This window comes from Tenrec ecaudatus, chromosome 16 (genome assembly GCF_050624435.1).
Source record: "Tenrec ecaudatus isolate mTenEca1 chromosome 16, mTenEca1.hap1, whole genome shotgun sequence".
In the NCBI taxonomy this organism is placed as follows: domain Eukaryota; kingdom Metazoa; phylum Chordata; class Mammalia; order Afrosoricida; family Tenrecidae; genus Tenrec; species Tenrec ecaudatus.
In genome coordinates this window covers 78,082,528-78,105,193 of record NC_134545.1, presented here as the reverse complement: position 1 = coordinate 78,105,193, position 22,666 = coordinate 78,082,528, and the positions used below count along the sequence as shown (strand labels likewise).

The following is a 22,666-nucleotide window of genomic DNA, read 5'->3' as shown; positions in this document are numbered from 1 at the left end:
CACCTTCCTGATACGATCACTGAAGACAAAATGAGTGCATAAGCAAATGTGGTGAAGAAAGCTGATGATGCCTGGCTGTCAAAAGATATAGCATCTGGGTCTTAAAGGCTTGAAGATAAACAAGCTGCCATCTAACTGAGAAGCAACAAAGCCCACATGGAAGAAAAACACCAGCCTGTGTGATCATGAGGTATCGATAAGATCAGGTATCAGGCATCAAAGACTCAGAACAAAAAAAATCATATCAATGTGAATGAGGTGGAGTGCGGAGCGGAGACTCAAAGCCCATCTATAGACAATTGGACATCCCCTTAAAAAAGGGTCACAAGGCAGAGATGAGCCAGTTAGGGTGCAATATAGCACTGATAAAATATACGACTTAAAAAAAAGAGAGAGAAAAGAATCATACAACTTTCCTCTAGTTCTTTAATGTTTCCTCCCCCCACTATCATGACCCCAATTCTACCTTACAAACCCAACTAGACCAGAGCATGTACACTGGTACAGATAAGAGCTGGAAACACAGGGAATCCAGGACAGATAAACCCCTCAGGACCAATAATGAGAGTAGTGATACCAGGAGAGTAAGGGGAGAAGGGGTCAACCAATCACAAGGATCTACATATAACCCCCACCCAGGGAGACGGACAACAGAAAAGTGGATGAAGGGAGACACTGGTCAGTGTAAGGCATGGAAAACAAATTTATATGGAAAATAACATAAGTAAACAGAAAACTGGCACATATACAGTAATAGGGATGCCAAGTGACTTCAACGGAAAAGATAAAGGAGAGCTCAACATAAGACTTCTTGGAGAGAAGAAAAGCAGTAATAGAAGTAGAAAATATATCCATTTAAGGACAATTTAACGAAATCCCTTCAGAAGCCTGAAGGCACTCAACTACAAACCGAAAGCCATTTGAACCCACCTCGGTGAGTCCGAAAGAGAAAGATTTAGCAATCTGCTGCCAAGAGGATGACAGCCTTAACCCCATGGACCATTCAGCTCTGCGGCATGAGATTGCTAAGACTCAAAATTAACTCAATAGCACCTAACAACAACGTATTTATTAGAACCTAATTTTAAGAAATAAATCAATCTTAATTTTAATCATATTAGAATTACTTCATAGTATCTCACCTCCAATAGAAACTAAATGGTCGGCTATCCAGATTTAGTCCAAATAGCAAAGTCAAACTATCACAAAATTAAAATTAAATGTAATAAATGTGTGACCACTACAAAAAAAACAATAGCTTTATATTTGTATTGCTAGTTATGGTAAACCCCCTAGATTCACCTATCTGTGACGTATACATATAATCGACAATATAGTCTGTCTAGCTATGAAGTGATACAATCTAATATTTCACATAACTCCATGGTGGTAAAAACTCATAAAAAATAAGTTGAACTTATACATGGGAAGACAGAGAATCACACAGATGTACATTATAACAAATAGATAAATTCTATTACCTCTTCTTCATTCTCATCCTCTTCCTCAAGTGCATGCTTTAATACATTTTCATGCCTCTGTTCTGGAATTCTATCATTTATATATATATTCTTCCCAAATTTTACATTATTTTGTTTCTGCAAAGCCACACTGAAAGTTTTTTGCTGCTGTGCCTATTTTGAAAGAAGAGACATTCAGGTTATTTTAACACTTACTAAGATCAAAATTGGTTACAAAATTTGTTCATAAAACTTCTCTTTTTAATGTCTATTGGTATAGGATCTGTAGTGATACATTTTTAAATTCATGATTCTTCCTTTTTAAAAATATTCTGAGATTTATCAGTTTTATTTGCGAGAATAAGACCCCACTTTTGGCTTACTTATTCTCCCTATTTTGTTTTCTATTTATCAGGTAGTTATGTGTTATGTTTATTCTTTCCTCCCTTCTACTTTGTCTAATTGGCTATTGTTCCTCTAGCTGCTGGAGAAGGATAGACAATTCATTTCAGCCTTCATTTTCTAATTTATACATTTAAGACTGTAAATATACCTTTGACACAATTTTTGCTGTATGTTATATACCTTGATAGGCTTTATTTTCTCTATAAGTCAGTTCAAAATACCTTCTGATTTCAACTGTGCTTTCCTCATGGATCCATGGGGTATGTAGATGTTTGCTTCCTAATTGCCAGCCCCCCATACAGAGTTACAGTCTCCAAAACTCACAAGGGCAATTCTTCCCCGTCCTTTGGGGTCATGAATCGACATCAACGCAATGACGTTGGAACTTACGCATCGTCTTTATCTTTTGCAGGCTACCGATTTAATATGTCAACCCCACCCTATCACTGACGTTCCTACTCTTCCACCCACACCTAAGGCATCATTATTCCCACGAGAGAGAAAATGGCCTAAGGCCAGTGTGCAGAGGATGGCCAGCAGGACCCAGTCCCACAGTGACACAGGGAAGCACCTGAACTACTGGCCTACAGACTGGAGGCTGGGGCCACCAGAAACACCGCGGCAGTCAGACCGGTGATCTGCTTGCAAAAGGGCACAATCTTGACGACCCTCTGGAACCGGCTCGGCTCTACACACACGGGACACCACGAGTCAGAGTGCACGCACTGGCAACTCACACGAGCTTGACTTCGACCTTATTTTGTCGTTTCTGTTTATTTACAGCACATAAAGGTCTTGATTTTGCCAACCAACTATTGGATTAAATTGCACAAACGGTTGTTACTGTTCATAGTGGCTCTTGAGGCGGCTCTGATTCACGGGACCTTGTGCCTGACAGAATGGAGCTCTGCCTGGCCCTGGCGTGTGAGAGCATGCTTAGACAGTTGTTGTATCAAATCACTGCATGTGGAGTTTGGCTTGTTTTCCCTGAGCCTCTACTCTACCAGATATGATGCCCTCTCTAGGGGCTGGTCTTTCCTGATGACATGTCTAAAGTCAGCAGAACAGAAAATAAAGATCTTGATTTTTTCAACCAAGTATTTAATTAACTTGAACAAAGGGTGGTTGTTGTTTCCAGTGGCCATGGAGGCAGTGCTGGGGAATGGCGGCCTAGGTAAACAGAATACTCAGAGGCACATTCTCTGCCATACATACTGGCGGTACCTCCTCTAAAATGGGTTCAATTGTTCTTCTGGGGGGCGGTAGGTGCCATTAAGTCGGCTCCCACCCAGATTGAAACACTGCCCTGTTCCTTTGTCTGAGCCCATTGTTGCGACCACTGTGCCGGTCCGTATTGTCGAAGGCCTTTCTATTCTCACCGCCCCTCCACTTTACCAAGCAGGATGTCCTTCTCCAGGGCCTGGTCTCTCCTAACAGCATGTTCACAGCATGTAAACCAAGTCTGCCATCCTTGCCTCTACGGAGCACTCTGGAGCTTACTTCTTCTCATACAGACCGGTGTGTTCTTTTCACAGTCCACGGCACATCTGGTGCAGCAGACGCACCTAATGCAGTATGTCTTTTGATCTCGTGACTGCTGCTACCGTGAGCAATGATTGTGGATCCAAAGTAAGACCAAACCCTGACAATCTCAACCTTTTCTCCATCTATCATGTCACCTATTGGTCTAGTTGTGAGGATGTTGGTCTTCCTTATATTGAGCTGTAATGTATACTGCACCCTACAATGATTGATCTTCATTAGCAAGTGCGTCAATTCCTCCTCACTTTGAGCCAAAAAGGTTGCCATCCACCTATCATCGGCTGTTAACAAACCTCCAATCCTGATGCCACACTCTTCTTCATATAATCCAGCACCTCTGATTTGCTCAGCAGACAGATGGAACAAGTATGGGGAGAGCATACAACACTGATGCACACCTGATTTTCCTGATTTTAAATAATGCAGTATGCCCTTGTTCTGTTTGCTCAACTGCCCATTGCTCCATGTACCAGTTCCAAATAAGCACCATGAAGTGTTCCGGAATTCCCGTTTTTCTCATGGTGATCCAGTTTATAATTGGTCCACACAGTTTGCATAATCAATGAAACACAAATAAGTGTCTTTCTGGTATTCTCTACTTTGAGCCAAATCCATCTGACAGCAGCTTTGATATCCCTTGTTCCACAGCCTCTTCAGAATCCGGACTAAATTTATGACAGTTCTGGTAGTTCATGTACATTCAATTTTCTTCATCAACATGATTTGAATTCTTCTGTCTTCCATTTTCATTGTCCAGCTTTGCAGGCATTTAAGGTGATAGAAAAGACATGGTTTCAGTCCAGTGCAAATTAAGCATCTAAGTGATATCTTGGATTCGTAATATTTTAAATAGGTTTTGGTCACATTTTCCAATGCAATATGTCATTTGGTTTCTTAACTACTACTTCCATGGTCACCTAAAGAAAAACATTAATAAAATCCACTCTAAAAAAAGACAAAGAAAGATAAGAAATGGGTAAAAGTAAGCATTTTATGCAAATAAGAGAATAAAACTTTCTAGAATGCTAAATAGCATTTAAATGAACATTCGCCATTTAAATCTCACCTGTTTCATAGCAGTTTCACCTATTTTGTCAGAATGTTTTCGAATACTTTCCAAAAAGTCTTTGAGGTCAGACATGGAGATTTCTTTAATATTTTCACGGAGTTTAGGAAGATTTTCTATCATTAGCTGACAAAACCGGTATTGACTAACTCGCGGGAAGTACACATTCTCTAACTGTTCCATTGTTTTCAGAGCAGAGTAATATCTGTTGAAGTTTAAGAAGTACATTAAAAGTTATTACATTAATTTTACAAGCTCACACAACTAATTAATTCATCACTCCCATCAAAAAGACACAGTTACAGTTAAAAATGAATAAAATTAGTAGTTACTTATATCTAATAAACAAAAACTATAAACCATATGGGTAAATTACAGGATAAAAATTCATGGATTACATGAATATATTTAATTTCCTGTTTTACTTACTTCAAGTCATCTAAGTTTATAATATCAAAAGCATTTTCATAATCATCACAATATCTTAAACATATGCATTTATAATATTTAGTTATTGGTGCTTGCTTCGGCAGCACATATACTAAAATTGGAACAATACAGAGAAGACTAGCATGTCCCCTGTGCAAGGATGACACACAAATTCATGAAGCGTTCCATATTTTAAAAATAAATTAGTTATTGGATGTGTGGTTTCATAATACTTCTCCCATATATGTATCACCACCTCCTACACCACCAACAAAAATGCATAGCACACACTTAATTCTAACTATAGCAAAATTTACTTAAAGGGACTTAAAAATACTATTTAAGGGAATTAGAATCATTATTAAGTGTCACAAAAATCAGGCACAAAAGCACTGGCAGAGCATTTTTTTCAGTTCAACAAATATTCACAGAATGCCTACTATTTATACGGCACTGGGTGGCGAGCTCTGGAGCCCTGGTGGCGTAGCGGCTTATGAGTTTGGCTGTTGACCTCAAGGTCAGAATTTTGAATCCATCAGCTGTCCAACAGGACAAAGAGGAGGCTTTCTAACCCCATAAACAGTTAGTCTTGGAAACTCTTTAGGGGGCAGTTCTACTCTTGCCCTACAGGGTCATAATGAGTGGAAGTCAGCTGATGGCCGTGAATGTGACAAGCTAAGCACACAGCAAGTAGTAAATTACGTGTGTGCAATAGAGAACCTGCACAGGCTTTCAGGTACAAACTCTTTCTTTAGGCTTTTATGAGGTAGATGGAAGTTATTAATATTAATATTCTATAATGTAATATTATTAATATTCTAAAATTGAAACACAGAGTAAGCATATAATTTGACTAACCGAAAACAAAAACAAAAAAACAAGCACTACTCCAACCCATAATGACTGCAGAGGCCAGAAAAGAATGGTTCCTTTGGATTTCCAAGACAAGACTGTACACTTTACAAGAACAGACGGCCTCATCTCTCTCCTGTAGAGTGGCTGGTGAGTTTGAACTGCTGACCTTGCAGTTAGCAGTCCAATGCTTACCCGGTACACCCCAGGGGACCATGATTAGCATAATCACTTAGTAGCAAGGATACCATAATTGCTTAAAACGAGAATGAGCGTTTCCAAAGTTGCCAGCATCCTTCAAATCATATCCGACAGTAGACATCTGTGTGAAGGATTTATAAGGACCCCTGGGCAGTACGAATGGTTTCGTACCCAGCTACTAACCAGCACTTAGGACGTTCAAATCCACGCACAGCTGCCTTAGAAGAAGACTATGTGACCCAGTGAACCCTAATGACAGAGCACCAGGCAAGTTGGGGTGACATCAAGGATATCAAACTCGTAGAGAATACGAAGTCATTTAAAAGACAGGAAAGAGAGAAAAGGCCAAAACGAATGTCAGAAGAGACTCCACATCTTCCCATGCAATGTAAAGTGGCCAAAGTGAATGAAGGAAATGATGAGGACTGAGCAAGAGGCTTCAAAAGACAGCTCAAAAAGACGAAGCCCTTTATTGCGATGTACAAAGCCCTAAAGGGAAGAATCCACTCAGCATTCCTCCAGCCGCAAGAAGTGAAGAAAATTTTCAAACCTTGAGTTGCAATATTAAAGTGTTCCTTAGGTCCAATCATGCCTTCTGAAGTGAATGTCTTTTCAGCCCTTGGTGACCTAGGGCCCTGGACTTTAGATTTTTGTCTTCTCAAGGTATAGAGCATTCGTATTACATAAGCCACATCAGAAGGATCCGAGTCAGAAAACCCAGTAAGTGAACCTGTACTTCCCCTTAAATGCACCTGTTGCCACTTCAAAGAATGGATCTATTCCTTGGCACTTACAGGGGAAACCACGCCGTGAGAGAAGGCAAGGAGAAGTGCTATTCTCGGCTTTCGGCCAGACTCCATCGCACCTCATTCCATGTCTCCTGCTGAACCTAGCTTGAATTTCTGCCAGCAACTCGTTTGGCTGAGGCAACTGGCTTAGAATTAGTTCCAGCCAAATGTTATCTATTCAAAGGTGATGTCGGTAATATTGTTTGACAATTTCCAGTCAAGAAACCAAATGACACATTGCATTGGGAAAAAGTACTTTTTCAAGTGTTAAAAAGCAAGTATGTCACCTGGACAATTAAGGTGTGAGTTTTTTGGTATGTTTTTGTTTTCCAGTTATTAAAAAGAAAGATTTTTATTAAAAACAATTATAAAAGAAACCAACTTACCTTTTTGCACTCATTTGTTCTTTGAGCTTACTGTACATTTCCAACACTGCATTAAAAATATATAACATATTTTAGCTTTCTAACAGAAATGAAATATTTTAAGACATGAAAATCAAACAGAGGTGTATATTATGAACTAATTAGAATTTACTAACACTATAAATATTGCATTTCAAGTAAATGAAATTAGGTTTTAATTTCCAATTTCCACCTACACTGAACAGTATAGCAGAAACTTGTGGCACTTGTATGTGGCTGATCCCTATGAATCAGAATCCACTGATAGAAGCTGTCATAATTCATACAGTAGCACACAAGCATCACATATTTAGAGCTAATTAGCACCTCTTCCCTGCAGTCGAAATGGGAGTTCAGGCTTTAGTTAGTTGAAAGAAAAAGTTGGATAGGCAGATTGAGTTTGATAAAATATACCAAGTAAAATAACACTAGTCATAGAATTTTATAGGAAAGAAAAACCTCAAAAGCTTACAACAAAATAGGTGTACACCGATGTTTATTGCAGCAGTATTCACAATAGCCCATGACAAATGGCCCACATCTTTCAAATGATGAATGGAGAAAATATGATATATCCATATAGTGGAATATTGTTCTGCCCTTAAGAGAAATGGAGTTCGGATACATACTACGACAGAGGGGCACCTTGAAAACATGATGCATGAAATATGTCAGCTCAGCCACAAAAGGACAGATGTTGTGCAATCCCATTTATATGAAATAGGCAAATGGAAACACACCAAAATTTATTAGTGGTTACCAGAGGTAGGCAAGAAATCTTCCAAACATTAAGTTGAGTGAAGTAAGTCAGATGCAAAAGGGCATTATTACATGATCCCATTTATAAGAAATATGTAGAATAGGCACATGCAGAGAGACAAAACATATTTTTAAATGTCAAAATCTGCAACCAGCTCCTATGTTCTGGTCTCACAGGGCCCTGTTCTCATCATCTCCATTTTTACCAAGGGACATCATGCTTAGTAAACTAGAAAGTTGCTGAAAAAGAGAAAGCTTTGACCAGAGAGATCGACACAGTTGGCTGCTGCAATGGACTCAAACATGCCAACGACTGTAAGGATGGCTAGGACCAGGCGGTGTTGTGCTCTGCTGTACACAGGCGTCGCTCTGAGTTAGAACCCACTTAATAGCACTTAACAACAACAAAAACAAGGCCGTGAGGGCTGGGATGATGCATTTCTGCTAAGGAGCTCTGAGTTGGTTTGAGGTAATGAAAATTAATAGTGTTGTTAGTTGCACAATATGACTAATGTATTTAATGTCATGAATCATATATTTTTAATGGCCCTAACGCAAACTTATTGCTATATATATATATTTTACCACCATTTTAAAAACTTTAAGCTTACAGCAGAGTGTGAATTATAATGAGAATCACTACAATGAACTAAACATGATAAAGCATCTTCATTCATTTTATTATCAAAGACCCAGAAATGTAATTATTTAAAAAGCATAAGTTACAACAAAATAACAAACTGACACCAAAAAGGATTTAATGTAACCATGTAGATTCACTGATCCTCAGAATTTCCCATCATAAAGTGAAGACTACATTGTTATTGGCTGATTAAGCAGCTCATGTTGTCATACAGCAGAGAGAGAGAGCAGTTTCCCTGCCTTCTGTACAGTCATCGCTGCGACTCCCCAGGTCTTTAAGTTACAAAAGGTGTTGTTTCCATGTCGGAAATGAGAGAAACTTCACAGGACCCTATTATTATCTCTCATGGAACCCCTATATTGCAATGTATCACAGTGATCCTACAGGACAGGGTAGAAGCGTTGCTATGGGTTTCCAAGACTGTAACTCTGCAGAAGCACAATGCCTCGTCTTTCTTTCTCGGGGCAGTCGGTGGTTTCAAACTGCTGACCTTATGGCTGGTAGCAGAAGGCTACCTCATTAGGGCTCCCTGAGAGTGGGAATTGACTTGATGGCACTGTTTGGATTTGGTTATCGCAATGCAACTTTTCTCACATTTGCAGCCAAAGCTTTAGGGTGAACATAAAACTTGGAGCTAAAGAGCCCAGGTGGCACGGTCGGGTAGGCAACAGACCATCTAACCACAAGGTCAGGGGTTCAACCTACCAGCTGCTTCTCAGGAGGAAGTTGAGCCTGGCTGCTCTCATAGAGACTTTCAGCCTTGGAAACCCTATACAGGAGTCAACTTGGTGCAATGGGCTTGAGGTGGTTTGGTTTGGATACATAAATTAATCAATTATTTTAAAGTCTCCTGGCTTTACCTCCACAGTGCATGTAAATGTCACACCTGTCATAATTATTTTCATGTAAAAATGTCTCCCTCAAAAACGGCCATGTAAAATGAATGCACTAGTAAAACATACCATTTCTTTAAGAAGTCTCCTATATCTATAGATGTCCTTATTTCGATCCTATAGGACTATTCTTATATCCCCCTCACAGTCTCCCTAAGCCAGGGCAGAACTGGGCAATTGTAGGCAGGTTAACTTATCTTTTATTCACACTAGGTAGGTTGTGGGATCCTTCAGAGCCAGGTGTATGCCATTTCCAACTTTACATTTTCCTTCCCTACCACAAAGCCTGAAACAAGCGTCTGTTTTAGAATGGTCATTTGGGTACAAGGAGAGAGCCAAAAGGACGGAGCTCTGGACATGGCTATTCGGCACACAACGTTCACATGACTCAGAGCTTCTGCTCAGCCTGGAAACAAGCAGCACTAACAAAAGCAACCTCTACTTCCTCTCATTCCTCTGTTTCAAAAGGACCACCAGGGACACATGGAATTCAGCGTTTTCATTCCATCGCTACCTTATTTTTCAGGCTTATTACCACACCAGGAGGGAAGCTTTCCAACTTAGAGGCTATCTTTGGGACTATTCCCATGTATGTTTCTGATTAAGCATCATTCTACGGCTGTAGGTACCGGAGGTATCGCAACACTGAAACCTAACAGAATACACAGACATTTTATTTACTTACTCAAGGCAAACAGCAGACCTGGGGCTTTAGTGGTTATGCACTGGACTGCTAACTGCTGGGTCGGCAGTTCGAAACCACCTGCTGTTCCCTACAATAACTCCCACCAAGAATTAACCTCGGAAGCCCACAGAGGCAGTCCTACTCTACCCTATAGAGTGGCTATGAGTTGGCATCAACTTGATGGCAGTGAGTTTGGTTTCAGAATTTACAGCAGCCCTGGTTGGTCAGATATTAAACTGAGTACAAGCTCAGATAATGAAAAGCTATTCTTACAAGTCAAAAAACAATAATGTGGTATTTTTTTAAGTGGCTGGTGAAATGACACTGCTGATCGTTTTGACATAATTTGTATGGTCAGCTAAACTCACACAAATATTATACAAAGCATCTCATTCCATTCTCCCAGATCCGGAGTTTTAACCTCCTACTTAAAACAATAAATAAGGGAGTATATGAGGCACTGAGGTGGACTGAGCTTACTATATTAATTAAAAAATTACATCTACTGGCTCCTGTTGTTTGAACAGGATGCATCCAACTTAAAAGAATATTAAATCCAGGTAGAGACACTCCTGGTTAGTCTCTTCGGGATTTATTTGATGCCCCAGTACTGTCTGTGCCCTAACAGAGACCAGAACCTCAAAAATCTAGCGGTCTTTCCAAATACAGGAGGAAAGTCAAGAGGGGAAATGGAAGACAGACAGCCACTCTGTGATGCTTCCTTACCTTGTCGGCAAAATGAAATGATGAGGAAAGCAAAATAATGCTTCAGCGACAAACAGAAAGCAACAGGATTAGACAAGGCATTAGACAATGGCAAGACACGTAATAAAAAGACACTCATCCTCATGGCTAAATATTCCAAGAGGGGGAAAAAGCAGGTGGCATGGGAGAGGGGAGAAAGGATGGAAGCAGAGCAGAGACAGACGGGTCACGGGCAGAGGTGAATGAAAGGTAGAAGCTATTCTAGAAGACTGACAACCGATGGTCTAAGAGGGGCTTGACGATGCAGGCGAACTAGGAAAATTCCGGGGTGTGTGTGTGGGGTGGGTGAAGAAGGAAGATAAGAGGATAATAGGTTTGGGTAGGGCGCCCAAGAATCTGAAATTCCCATAATAAAAGATGACAATATGCTATCCTTAAATTCCACCAAGTCAAACATATTAAAGTTTAACTCACCTGGAAGGCATAATTGCAATTTTTCTACTACTGTTGTAATATTCCTCTGCTGGACTCTACAGCGAATAATATCTTCTGTTTGCACGATCACCTTGGAAAAGCAATGTTCACAGTTTGAAAGGAACGGTTCACTTGCATTCTCTATTAAGCACGCACGCACACACAAAGTTAACCATTTTCTCACCTCTTTCCCAGCATCCTGAAACCTTCGGTTGGTATCAGTAACTTGCACCTTAAAAATAATTTCACCTTAGTTAGACAAATATGCATAAAACTGCCCTGATGTAACCGCTCACCCTTGTAATCAGACCATGCTTCATGAGAAACTTGGAACAAAGGAATGCAAATTCAAATTAACTCTACAGCTTGAACTTGAACTTTTGATTGAAAAGGGCTTTTGTTAACTTCAATTACTTATGACAGTTCTTTTTAACAGATTCTGTGGCAAACTTCTCAAATTTACTCAGGATTTTTGAACTTTTCTTGCTTCTCTAAGTCTGTCAAACAATTCAAATCACTGACCCAATTGACCACTGGTCCCTTTTTGATAAGTTTCAACGAGGTCTATGTGCCATTCATTGTCTGTAGGAAATGGTGACTGCATTTTCTGGTAATTAAACATTCATACTTTGCTGAATGCAAACACTGGGTGGCTGGTTGACATCAAACACGGAAACGGCGAGCCGCAGCCACATGTCCGTGCTGCAGGTGCACGCAGAGCTTAACCTCGAATTTTCCCACATACTAAGTGACTCATTAGGTCATCACAGTAAGGAAGCTCATTCTGCTTTATTAAAATCTCATTAATTTCGGAACAAAGATGCTCAGTGACCTCATTGATGCTGTATTTGGTCCCTTGTTATCTGAATATCCTCTATGTAATGGTTTTCTACACAACCTTTGGGAGACCAAGCCATTCTGCTGGCTAAGCTCACCAAATGTAAAGAATGATAAACAGGGCAATTCTTATAATTAAATATTTTCTATTGTAACAGTACAAATCCAGCTCTCATTTAACAAATAATTGCACTTGCTGTCTGGCAGGAAATGCAAGCCAATTTTTAAAAACAAGACTGTACATTGCTGTTCAACTAAAAACAGAGTCCCAACACTTAAAAGTTGTTTTGGGAACACAGTCTTTTATAATGTGTTTAAATATTTTGAATATAGCTTTTTATCGATATTAGATTTCCATTTAAATAAAAAATCTAAATCTGCAAAAAGAGCCTTTGACTGTAAGCATTTTTTATTAAGCTCCTTTTCCTACACAGAAAGAGCTCCTATTGAGTCACTGCTTTAGGAGAAGAAGAGACTATCGCTACATAAGCAAAACAAGTGTGCTGAGAGAGCCTCACAGACACACCAGACTCCTTCTCCTGAGCAGCGCACTGAATAAGGCGCGCACGTTTGTACAAATGCAGTACCGACTGACGCCTCCGTAAGGTGAGGAGTCCTACCACGCCGCTTACCTTCAGTTTCTCCGCGTCAGTCCTGACTTTAAGTAGTTCCGTGATGGCATCAACAAAGCCTTGATGGTGAAAATTGCACATCTTCTCAATTTCCTTGTCGTGAGTACGGATACAGGCCTCTAACTTCTCCATAAACTTCGTGTGTGCATTTGGCTGGTCATCATACACGGACCTGGAAGTACATAACACAGGGACGGCAACATTAAGCTCCCAGTGCACCCACACGTATTCTTTACTAAGCCCAATCTTTGCCACAGAGGGCCTCTTAAACTAAACCTTCGAGCAGATCATGACGGTCGACAGTATTACCTTGACTAGAAATAATGGTGAAAACGTCCTTCATTTGCTAAATTCGGGCCAGCAAGGGCCCTGCTTCCTGCATGCTGCCACACATTTTTAAAATTGTTTTATTAGGGGCTCATACAACTCTTATCACAATCCATACATATATCCATTGTGTAAAGCACATTTGTACATTCATTGCCCTCATCATTCTCAAAACATTTGCTCTCCACTTAAGTCCCTGGCATCAGCTCCTCACTTTTTCACCTCCCTCCCCACTTCCCTCATGAACCCTTGATAATTTATAAATTATTATTTTGTCATATCTTGCCCTGTCCGACGTCTCCTTTCACCGACTTTTCTGTTGTCTGTCCCCCAGGGAGGAGGTCACATGTAGATCCTTGTAGTCAGTTCCCCCTTTCCAACCCACCCTCCCTCTACGCTCCCAGTATCGCCACTCACACCACTGATCTTGATGGGATCATCCGCCCTGGATTCCCTGTGTTTCTAATTCCTACTGTACCAGTGTATATCCTCTGGTCTAGCCAGACTTGCAAGGTAGGATTGGGATCATGATAGTGGGGGAGGGGGAAGCATTTAGGAACTAGAGGAAAGTTGCATTTTTCATCGTTGCTACATCGTACCCTGACTGGCTTGTCTCCTCCCAAAAATGCCCCTGCAAGGGGATCTCCAGTGGCCTGCAAATGAGATTTGGGTCTCCACTCCGTACTCTCCCCCTCATTCACTGTGGTAAGATTTTTTTGTTCTGATCCTTTCAACCCCTTGTGATCGCACAGGCTGGTGTGCTTCTTCCATGTGGGCTTTGTTGCTTCCCTGCTAGATGGCTGCTTGTTTACCTTCAAACCTTTAAGACCCCAGACACTATCTCTTTTGATAGCCGGGCACCATCAGCTTTCTTCACCACATTTGCTTATGCACCCATTTGTTTTCAATGATCCTATCGTGGAGGTGAGCACACAATGGTATGACTTTTTTGTCTTTGATGCCTGATAACTGATCCCTTCGGCACCCCGCGACCACGTAGGCTGGCGCGCTCCTCCATGGCTGCCACACACTTTGACAGAAGAAGTAACTACTGCCTCTACCACTCCACTGGGAGACTACTGGAAGCTCGTGCCTGGAATGCTCTCGGAACCTGTGCTATGCACTTTTCTGGATCTTTTTCATCTGTATCCTTTGGCTGCAATAAACAGTAACCAGGAGCACGAACAGCTATGTTGAATTCCGTGAGTTCTTCAAGCCAATTGCTGAACTTGGTTGGTAGTGTTGCTGTCCCCACCCCACCCCCACTGTACTCCTCCAGCTGCTGCTGCTTTATGCTTTAGTTCAAGTTCCATTTCCCTCCACAAGGTCTTCCCCAGCCATTTTCACAACAAGTAATCTCTTTATCAGAAGGACATGTCAACTTCTAGAATGTATGTGTATTCTGACATGTAATCATACACTACTTTGTATCATTATTCATATGGCCCACATATATACTAAATATATATTTACCTACATAGACCAAATACTTTTTTCCCAAGAGTTTTATTGGCACATAATTCTCATATCACACAATTCAATAGTTCAATCACATCAAGAATAGTAACAAGCATCACCATGATCAGTTTTAGAAGATTTTATTCATTCTTGTACTCAATTATTAGCTACAAGGTCCAGAGTTTGAACCCACCAGACATTCCAGGCGAAAGGTGGGGTTCTCAAGCCCTGTAAAGATTTGCAGCTTCGGAAACCCACAGGGGCAGCTCCACTCTGCCTGTGCGACTGGGAACCGACTTGATGGTAATGGGAAAGAGGAAGAAACCAGAGTTGTAAAGCAAACGATCCTGTTTTAGAGTGACCCAGGGCTCCGACTGCGTCTACTGGAGCACTTTACGGGACTCCTCTTTTGCTGCTGATGGAACAGCATGGAGAAACAGAAGATGAGAGTGTCACAGTACCCAGCCTCCACTGGCAGAAACCGAAGCCTGAAGCAGGTGAACTATTTACGTACCTTGCCTTCTCCTATTAAAATAGAATCTTTAGTCCCAATTTTAAAAATAAAGGTAATTTCAACGAATTAGTACTGCAAATGAGAGATTATGCCCTAAACTACCGTCTCCTGACCCTTGATAACCATTTGCTGGTCCAGAAAGGAACACAAACTAAATCCCAATCACCTGTCACCCACAATCCTTATCAAGGTCACTCTAAGCAGAAGTTCACAGAAATAATGAAGTCAAGGTGCAGGAAAGTTCTACACCCCAGGGATAGATTGCAACTGAAACGTGCTGGGGGGTGGGGGGAGGACTGAAGGGTCAAGCAAGGGCCAGAATCCCAAAATCCCTCAACTGGCAGAGCATGGGTTTTGGGAAGGACCCTCAAAAGTTGGGGGATTTTTTGTTTTTAGTTTTGACGCTCACATTTTAATAGATGCAACACAAAATGGAATTGGTCGCTACATCTAGTTGATTTCATCCTTTACGCATTCTGAGGAAATATACTATTCAAAGTAACTAGTCTAAGGATTTGCTAGTTAAGGCCAATAATAAAGAGCTGAGTAAACAGAGAAAGGCAGACCAGGCAGATAAGTACGCGAAGACTTGAAGCAAAAGCAACTCTTACCCCAGAAATCTGTTGGCGCAGATGAACATAGAAATTATCCTCCTTTTCTCGGAAGAGGGCTATGTTTAATCACAGAAATCATCTGGAGAGATGGTGGAAGCGGAAGGATATGGAGAGTAGACAGATGTACACTACACTACTTGTCCCACCCGTTGACTAAACGGGTCCGGGAGAGAAGCCAGTCGGGTCTGTCACTGGTGCTTAAATGATGGTGATAATAAAAATGCCCTAACAAACATCCAACCACTTACTGTGCACTCTGCGTTTTTCATTCACTAGCTCATTAGATGTTCACCATGGCTTTATGATGGAGGTCCTCTTGTCATCTTCATAGATGCCGTTTGAGAAAATGAAGACATCGTCCCGGTCAGCACTGGTCCTCCCAGAGGGCTTCCTAGGTTGTGATCTTTTGCTCCCACCGAGTAGCTGGTTCAAACCGTGGACCTTTCGCTAGCAAGTGAGCGCTTAACCACTATGTCACCGGGGTTCCTGTAGCAGTACCAGCACCAGCGGCAGAGCCAGTATTGAACCCGCGGTCTAGCTGGCCCCAAGCCAGTGCTCAGACCCAGTGTGACCAACAGACTCACCAAGCAACAATGGTGACTGAGAGAGTTAAGGTTTATTGTGCAAACCTGGCGATAAACACATGTGGGGTTAATTGAAGGGTGGCGAGAGAAATGGCTCGGTAAGCCTCACCTCTTGAGTTCTTGGATCACTTGCTTTCTGATGGTCAGACCAGGGTGCCGCTGACTTAGCCAGTTCCCTGCTTCAGCTGTCAAGGCTTACTTCCTGTAAGATATCCCTGAGGAGAAGCCACATGGACCTACCCCGATGCAGCCCTGGGTGCTGGAGCAGCTGTGTGGAGACCCAGCCAGCGCTGAGGTGCTTACATGTTCATTGACTCGGCTTTCCTCCTGCAGTCGGCATCATTGCCTGTGTTTTGTGAGATGGAGGAGGACTTTGTGGATTGGTGTTGGACATTTAGGTTAATGTTGGACTTGTGGGCTTGGGTAACACTGAGTTGGGATGTTTTCTTGATATACACTTACCCTTTATCTAAAACTCTCTCTTAGACATATGAGTTTCTGTGGATTTGTTTCTCTAATGTACCCAGACTGACACAGTCACTAAGTAGCATGAAATGCAGAGAGGAAGTTCTGGGGCGAGCAACCCACTGGATCACCTTTTAAGACCAACAACCGCTGCTGACTCACTGAGGAATCCCTGGTGTGCACTGCTGCATCCATCAGGTGAAATCACGCAGCGGCGGGAGAAGGGTGGGAACTGAAGCGTAGCTCGTCGTTAAGCAGCATTAAGTCATGTAGGGTCGTCAGGAGTCAGAATCGATTTGACGGTAACGAGTGACATGAAATTACAAATGCAGCAAAATATGAAACAAAGACCTCGGCTTAAAGGACTCTGAATAATCTGTTTTCCTTTTTCTGTCTTTGTCTGATAATCATGATTCTGTAAAATTCTCATATGCAGGGAAAATGTCGCTCTGCACTACATGAGCCCTAAATGAGTTAACCGTTGTATCCAATGAATACATTAGGCAGGCCAAATAGATTGCTGTCCTAAACTTTAGAGAAAAAAAAAACTTTTTCTCCCAAAATATCCTCCAAATGTTTATGTCTACTGGACAAGTCTATGCCAAGCTCCTATAAATATATACCTGCATATATGATAGAACTAGCAAGAATGTAGATTAAGAACAAATACATGTTCTATTTTCATTATATCTAATCTTCTACACCAAAGTAAAACCAACATGTTAAAATATTAGTTATCATATAGAATGTCAGGCCTATGGCGCGCACAGCTCCTTCAGGCAGGCCATCTTAAATTGTGTGTATAGGGCTCCACCTAGTGGTAATATGATAAAAATACAAAGGGATTTTCATTTTAAAATTGGCTCACTGAAATTGAGCCATCAAATCAGATGTCTTAACTGAGGAACTTCAGTCATTTCATTTAAAAGATAATATTTTTGTGTGTTTTTGGTGAAATTTTACATAACAAAACTTATTTTCCCATTTAAGAATGACTGCCCTGGTACTTATTTTCTAATTCCTTTTCTAACATGAACGACATAGTTTTTATTGCCACTTTCACAAATCACATAGTAGCTTGAATTTCACGTCTCCTATACTTTCTAAAATGCTTTTGCACCATTTTGAGCATTCTTTATTCTCCCAGTCTATGAGCATTTTTACTATCGTTTCACCAATTCAAATGACCTATATGAAGCTTAAATTCTAGTACCTCAGTCTTAATTTTTGTTTATTTTTAGCAACTACCAAATTTGTATATCTCATGAATTAAACTGCTTATAAAAATTATTCATAAATTTATTTTAACTTAATGCTTTTGGGGTTCTAGGAACCAATGTTAATATTATTAAAAATTTAAATACTGATTATAGATATTTTTCTGAACACTAAATATATTTTTAAGTTTATTAGTCCATGAATATCAGCTTTTAATAAATTAAATCTTCCCTTAAATTTCTCAAAGAACATTTAAAGTAATGAAAAATTATTACTATTTTTCAAAAGCTACAAATTATCCTATGCAATACAAATTGCTTGCAATCTACTTTAAAAAGTTTTTTAAAATCCAGGCTTTTGGTAAGTCTGTAAGTTTGATACATTTAGAAAACTGATCAAATCAATCATTTGACAAAGTGATCTAAAGCCAAGATATGAAAAATGTCCTTAAACAGAAGCAAATGAATTATTACTGTAAGGTCTTTCAGAATGGGACATGTTAAGCCTTAAAGTATAGCAGAGCAATAACATAGCAAAACAGCTTCTGAGATCTAGTGACCAGATTAAGTCATCAACGGTTCTCTGTGCCCCTCGTGTTGTTTTTGTTAGGTACCATCGAGTGACACAAGGTGCAACGAAAGGCAACACGGCCCGGTCCTGCACCATCCTCACTATTGTTACACTTGTGCCCATTGTTACATCCACTACTGTCAATACATCTTCCAGAGCAGTGGCTCTCAACCTTCCTAATGCCGCGACCCTTTAATACAGTTCCTCATCTTATGGTGACCCCCCCCCCAAACCATAAAATTATTTTTGTTGCAACTTCCTAACTGTAATTTTGCTAGTGTTATGAATCGGCCGACCCCTGTGCATGGGTCGTTTGACCCTGAAAGGGGTCACAACCCGCAGGTTGAGAATCACTGTTCGAGAGGGTTTTCCTCTTTTTCACTGATTCTCTACCAGGGACGGGTCTCTCCCGATAACATGTCCTAAGTACATGAGACAAAGTCTTGCCATCCTTGCTTGTAAGGAACAGTCCAGCTGTCCTTTTGAAATCGATTTGTTTGTTCTTCTACTTTCAATATTCTTCCCCAAGCCGTAATTCAAAGGCATCCATTTGTCTGTGGTCTTCCTTATTGACAGTCCCACTTTCACATGTATATGAGGCGACTGAAAATACCATGACTTGGGCCAGTTGTAATATATATAACATACGACATGCCTTTCTCACCTACCCATGTTCATTCAGGATAGAGCATTTACTCGAGAGCCAAAGTAAGATGGCTCAGTATGATCAGGAATTATGATTGAGATGGCTCAATCAACTAATATGTGTTGATAATTACATGATCATATAAGCTCTATGCCAACCAGTGTTTATGCCATCAATGCTCTTAAGAAAGAGAATAGATTGGTACTATTGTTGTTCTTGTCATTGTTGTTGAGTACCACTGAGTCGGTCCCATATACAACAGAGCAAAACACTGCCCAGCTCTGTACTGTCCTCACATTGTTATGTTCATTGCTGCAGCCACTGTATCAATCCACCTGGAGGATCAGCAAAAAAGAGGCAGACCCTCTACTTCAGCAAACTAGAGGTCTGTTTTCAAAGAGTGGTCTCTCTTGATACCGTGCCCAACCCTGAAAGCTCGGGAAGCTCAGGTATGCTGCCTCTGCTCCCACCGGAGTGGCTGCTCTGTTCCTGGTACGCTCTCGTACCCTTGGCAATGTACACTGAACGGAACCCCTAAGTGGGGCAATCTCTTCATCTCTCAATTTATAGCTCACTTAAAACCCTCAAGAGAGTCAGAAATGAGACTTCTCGCTCTCTCGCCGTAGTCTTCAGAGACACCAAATTCACCGCCATCTACTCAATTCCAACTCTGGTCCTATAAAGCAGAACAACTGTCCCCTATAGTTTCCAATGGGAAAAATCTTTATGGGAGCCAACAGCCTCATCTTTAAAAGAGATGTAACTGAATACGGGTCAAAGATAGCAAATTATTATCATTTGGGGGAAAAACTTTTAAAATAAAATCAGATGACTTGGAATTATTTTCTTTCACATTCATCTACACAACACATAGGAAAGACATTATCCTTCTAGATTAAAAAACCATAGACTTGCTCAAAGTAGCCACTCAATCTTGATGTAACTAGAGTTACTAAGCAAAAGGTCCATCCATTACTTTTACCATCCTTCGGACCATTTAATCAAATAGAACCAGCACAAATAACAAACCGTCCTACCTGGTACTCTGAATCCGGGGTCAAGTAAGAAATGACATCACTTCAAAGCAAGGCATTACCACCCCCCCACCCGCCCCAAAGAAAAAGAAGAATTCTTTCAAACAAATATTCTGTAAGCAGCAACCATTTGCCACGGACATTTAATTCAAGTGCAGGAAACAGATGTATACAAACACCATTTTAATACGGAACACAATTAGTCTCTAAATCGAGTAATTTCATAATGTAAACCCAACACTGTTTGACATGATATCCACTGGGAGACAGGGTCCACACCCCGCCCATTGGATCTGCACGGGCTTGTGACTACTTTGACCAAGAGAATATGAAGGACATGCTACTACACAACTTCCACCAGGGCTTCTTTAGACAGTCTCTGTCACATAAGATGACTGATTACCCTGAACTTGGTCTTCAGGAGAGGCTACCCTCAAGACACTCCCAACTGTCAGAGACATCACCTGCCAACAATGGGAGTGGCGAGTGAGCCACCCGGACGGTCCAGCCCAGTTCACCGGGGGGCGGGGGGAGCAGCAGATAGCGAGCAGAACCCACTAACAGCACCTGCACTGGAGCCCCCAAGTCATCCACCCACACAATTTATAAATCTACACAGCATATTTTTAAATTATATTCAATTTTAAACTTTTTCCAGGATAGTCACTCCTCTTCATTCCCTCCACCCCCCCACCTTGCTTTTAACACCAAGCCTTTCGCAAACTGTCCTTAACGTCTTTTCCCTCCCCCAGAATAATCTTCTTCCTCCATATGCCTGAAACTTAATCTTATACTTCTTTCAAATGTCAGTTCAGACAGTTCCTTCTGGATCATTCCAGATTGAGTAATATATCCAGTTACTTCAAATGTCTCCAATTCTATTACATATAAAGCCAAAACCAAACTCACTGCTATCAAGTAGATTCTGAATCAGAGGGATCCTACAGGGCAGAGTAAAACCACCGCTGTAGGTTCCTGAAACTGTAAATCTTCACGGAAATAGAAAGTGTCTGCTTTCTCCCACTGAACTGCTGGTGGTTTTGAACTACTGACCTTGTGGTAAGCAGCCCAATGTAACCGCCAGCTCCTAGAGACCCTATGAGCAATATATGTGCAACAGAGGAAAGCCCTGTCCCATCCCAGCCGGCCTCACCCCTGTGGCTGTGTTTGAGCCACGGTGGCAACTACTGTATCGATCTATCTCGCTGCGAGGGCCCCTCTTCCTCACTGATCCTCCAGGGACTTGTCCTCCCTGATATCATGTCCTAAGTAAAAGAGACAGCATCTTGCCGTCTTCACTCCTAAGGAGACTTCTAGCTGCTCTTCCAATATGGGATTGTGCATTATTTTCACAGTATGGATAGTCTTTACAAACAACATAAGTCAAAGCCATCAAATTTTCTGTGGTCTTCCTTCCTCAGTTTCCAGCTTTCCCAGGCATATGAAGCAATTAAAAATGCCATCCAGGATAGGTAAATCTATAGAGACAATAACTGGATTAAGGGTTTCTTGAGGGTAGGGCAGAGGAGCCTTGGGGGTGGGGGGAATGAGAAGCTAAGAACAATGAGTATAAGAAAGAAGAGAATGCTCTAAAATGACTGTATGATTGTACAACGCTCCTTAATATGACTGAACTACTGAATTGTATGATACGCGAGTTATAGGCCAACAAAACTGTTGAAAGAAAAAGAAAATCTAAAATAAATAAATAAAAATACGATGATACTGGTCAGGTGCATCATAATCCTCAAGATGACATCTGATTATTAACACTTTAAAGGATTATTTTGCAACAGATTTGCCCGATGTGACATGTCACTTGATTTCTTAACTCCTACATCCACGGATGTTGATTATGGAGCCACACAAAATGAAATCCTTGAGAACTTGAATCTTTTCTGTTCATCATGATATTGTCTGTTGGTTCAGTTGTAAGGATTTTTGTTTTCTTTATGTTCAGGTGTAAACCATACTGAAGGCTGGAGTCTGAGCTTCGTCAAAAAGCACTTCAAGGCCTCTTCACTTCCAACATCAAAGGCTGTTGGTCTTCCTCCAATCCCAATGCTACATTCTCCCTAGGATGGTCTGGTTTCTCTTACTGACTGAACAAAGATGGTGAAAATTTACAACCCCGACACACTATCCAGATTGTAAGCCCCACAGTAACCCCATGTTTTGTATGAATGACTGTCTCTTGGTCTATGGACAGGTTCTTCTTCACACTGCTCCAGTAATTTACTAAGATCCACGCAGTCAAATGCCTCGGCATGGGCAATAAAACATAAGCAAACATCTTTCTAGTATTCTCTGCTTTCAGCCAAGATCCACCTGGTACCAGCAATAATCTCCCTCAATCCATGTCATTTTCTGAATCAAGCTTCAACTTCTGACAGTCTAGGCTATCCTATCATATGAGGGTATATAAAAAATACATTCATTAAGGTTAGTCCCAACAAAACGT

At 41.0% G+C, this 22,666-nt stretch overlaps 1 protein-coding gene and 1 non-coding gene across 3 annotated transcripts in view; one reads left to right on the top strand and one right to left on the bottom strand.

Annotated features, from left to right (window-relative positions):
• The window catches only part of EXOC6 (exocyst complex component 6), a 155,157-nt gene that overhangs the window by 113,937 nt on the left and 18,554 nt on the right, over positions 1-22,666 (bottom strand). For both annotated transcript variants that reach the window (XM_075534170.1, XM_075534169.1), the window contains exons 2-7: positions 12,776-12,947; positions 11,491-11,538; positions 11,307-11,397; positions 7,130-7,175; positions 4,474-4,678; positions 1,482-1,634 (exon numbers count right to left, since the gene is read on the bottom strand). In XM_075534170.1, coding sequence (XP_075390285.1) covers positions 1,482-1,634; positions 4,474-4,678; positions 7,130-7,175; positions 11,307-11,397; positions 11,491-11,538; positions 12,776-12,947 — 715 coding nt within the window. The remainder of the gene's footprint in view (positions 1-1,481; positions 1,635-4,473; positions 4,679-7,129; positions 7,176-11,306; positions 11,398-11,490; positions 11,539-12,775; positions 12,948-22,666) is intronic.
• Positions 4,991-5,097, top strand: LOC142429991 (U6 spliceosomal RNA). The gene has a single exon (XR_012780485.1). It is a non-coding gene; the product is annotated as a U6 spliceosomal RNA (small nuclear RNA).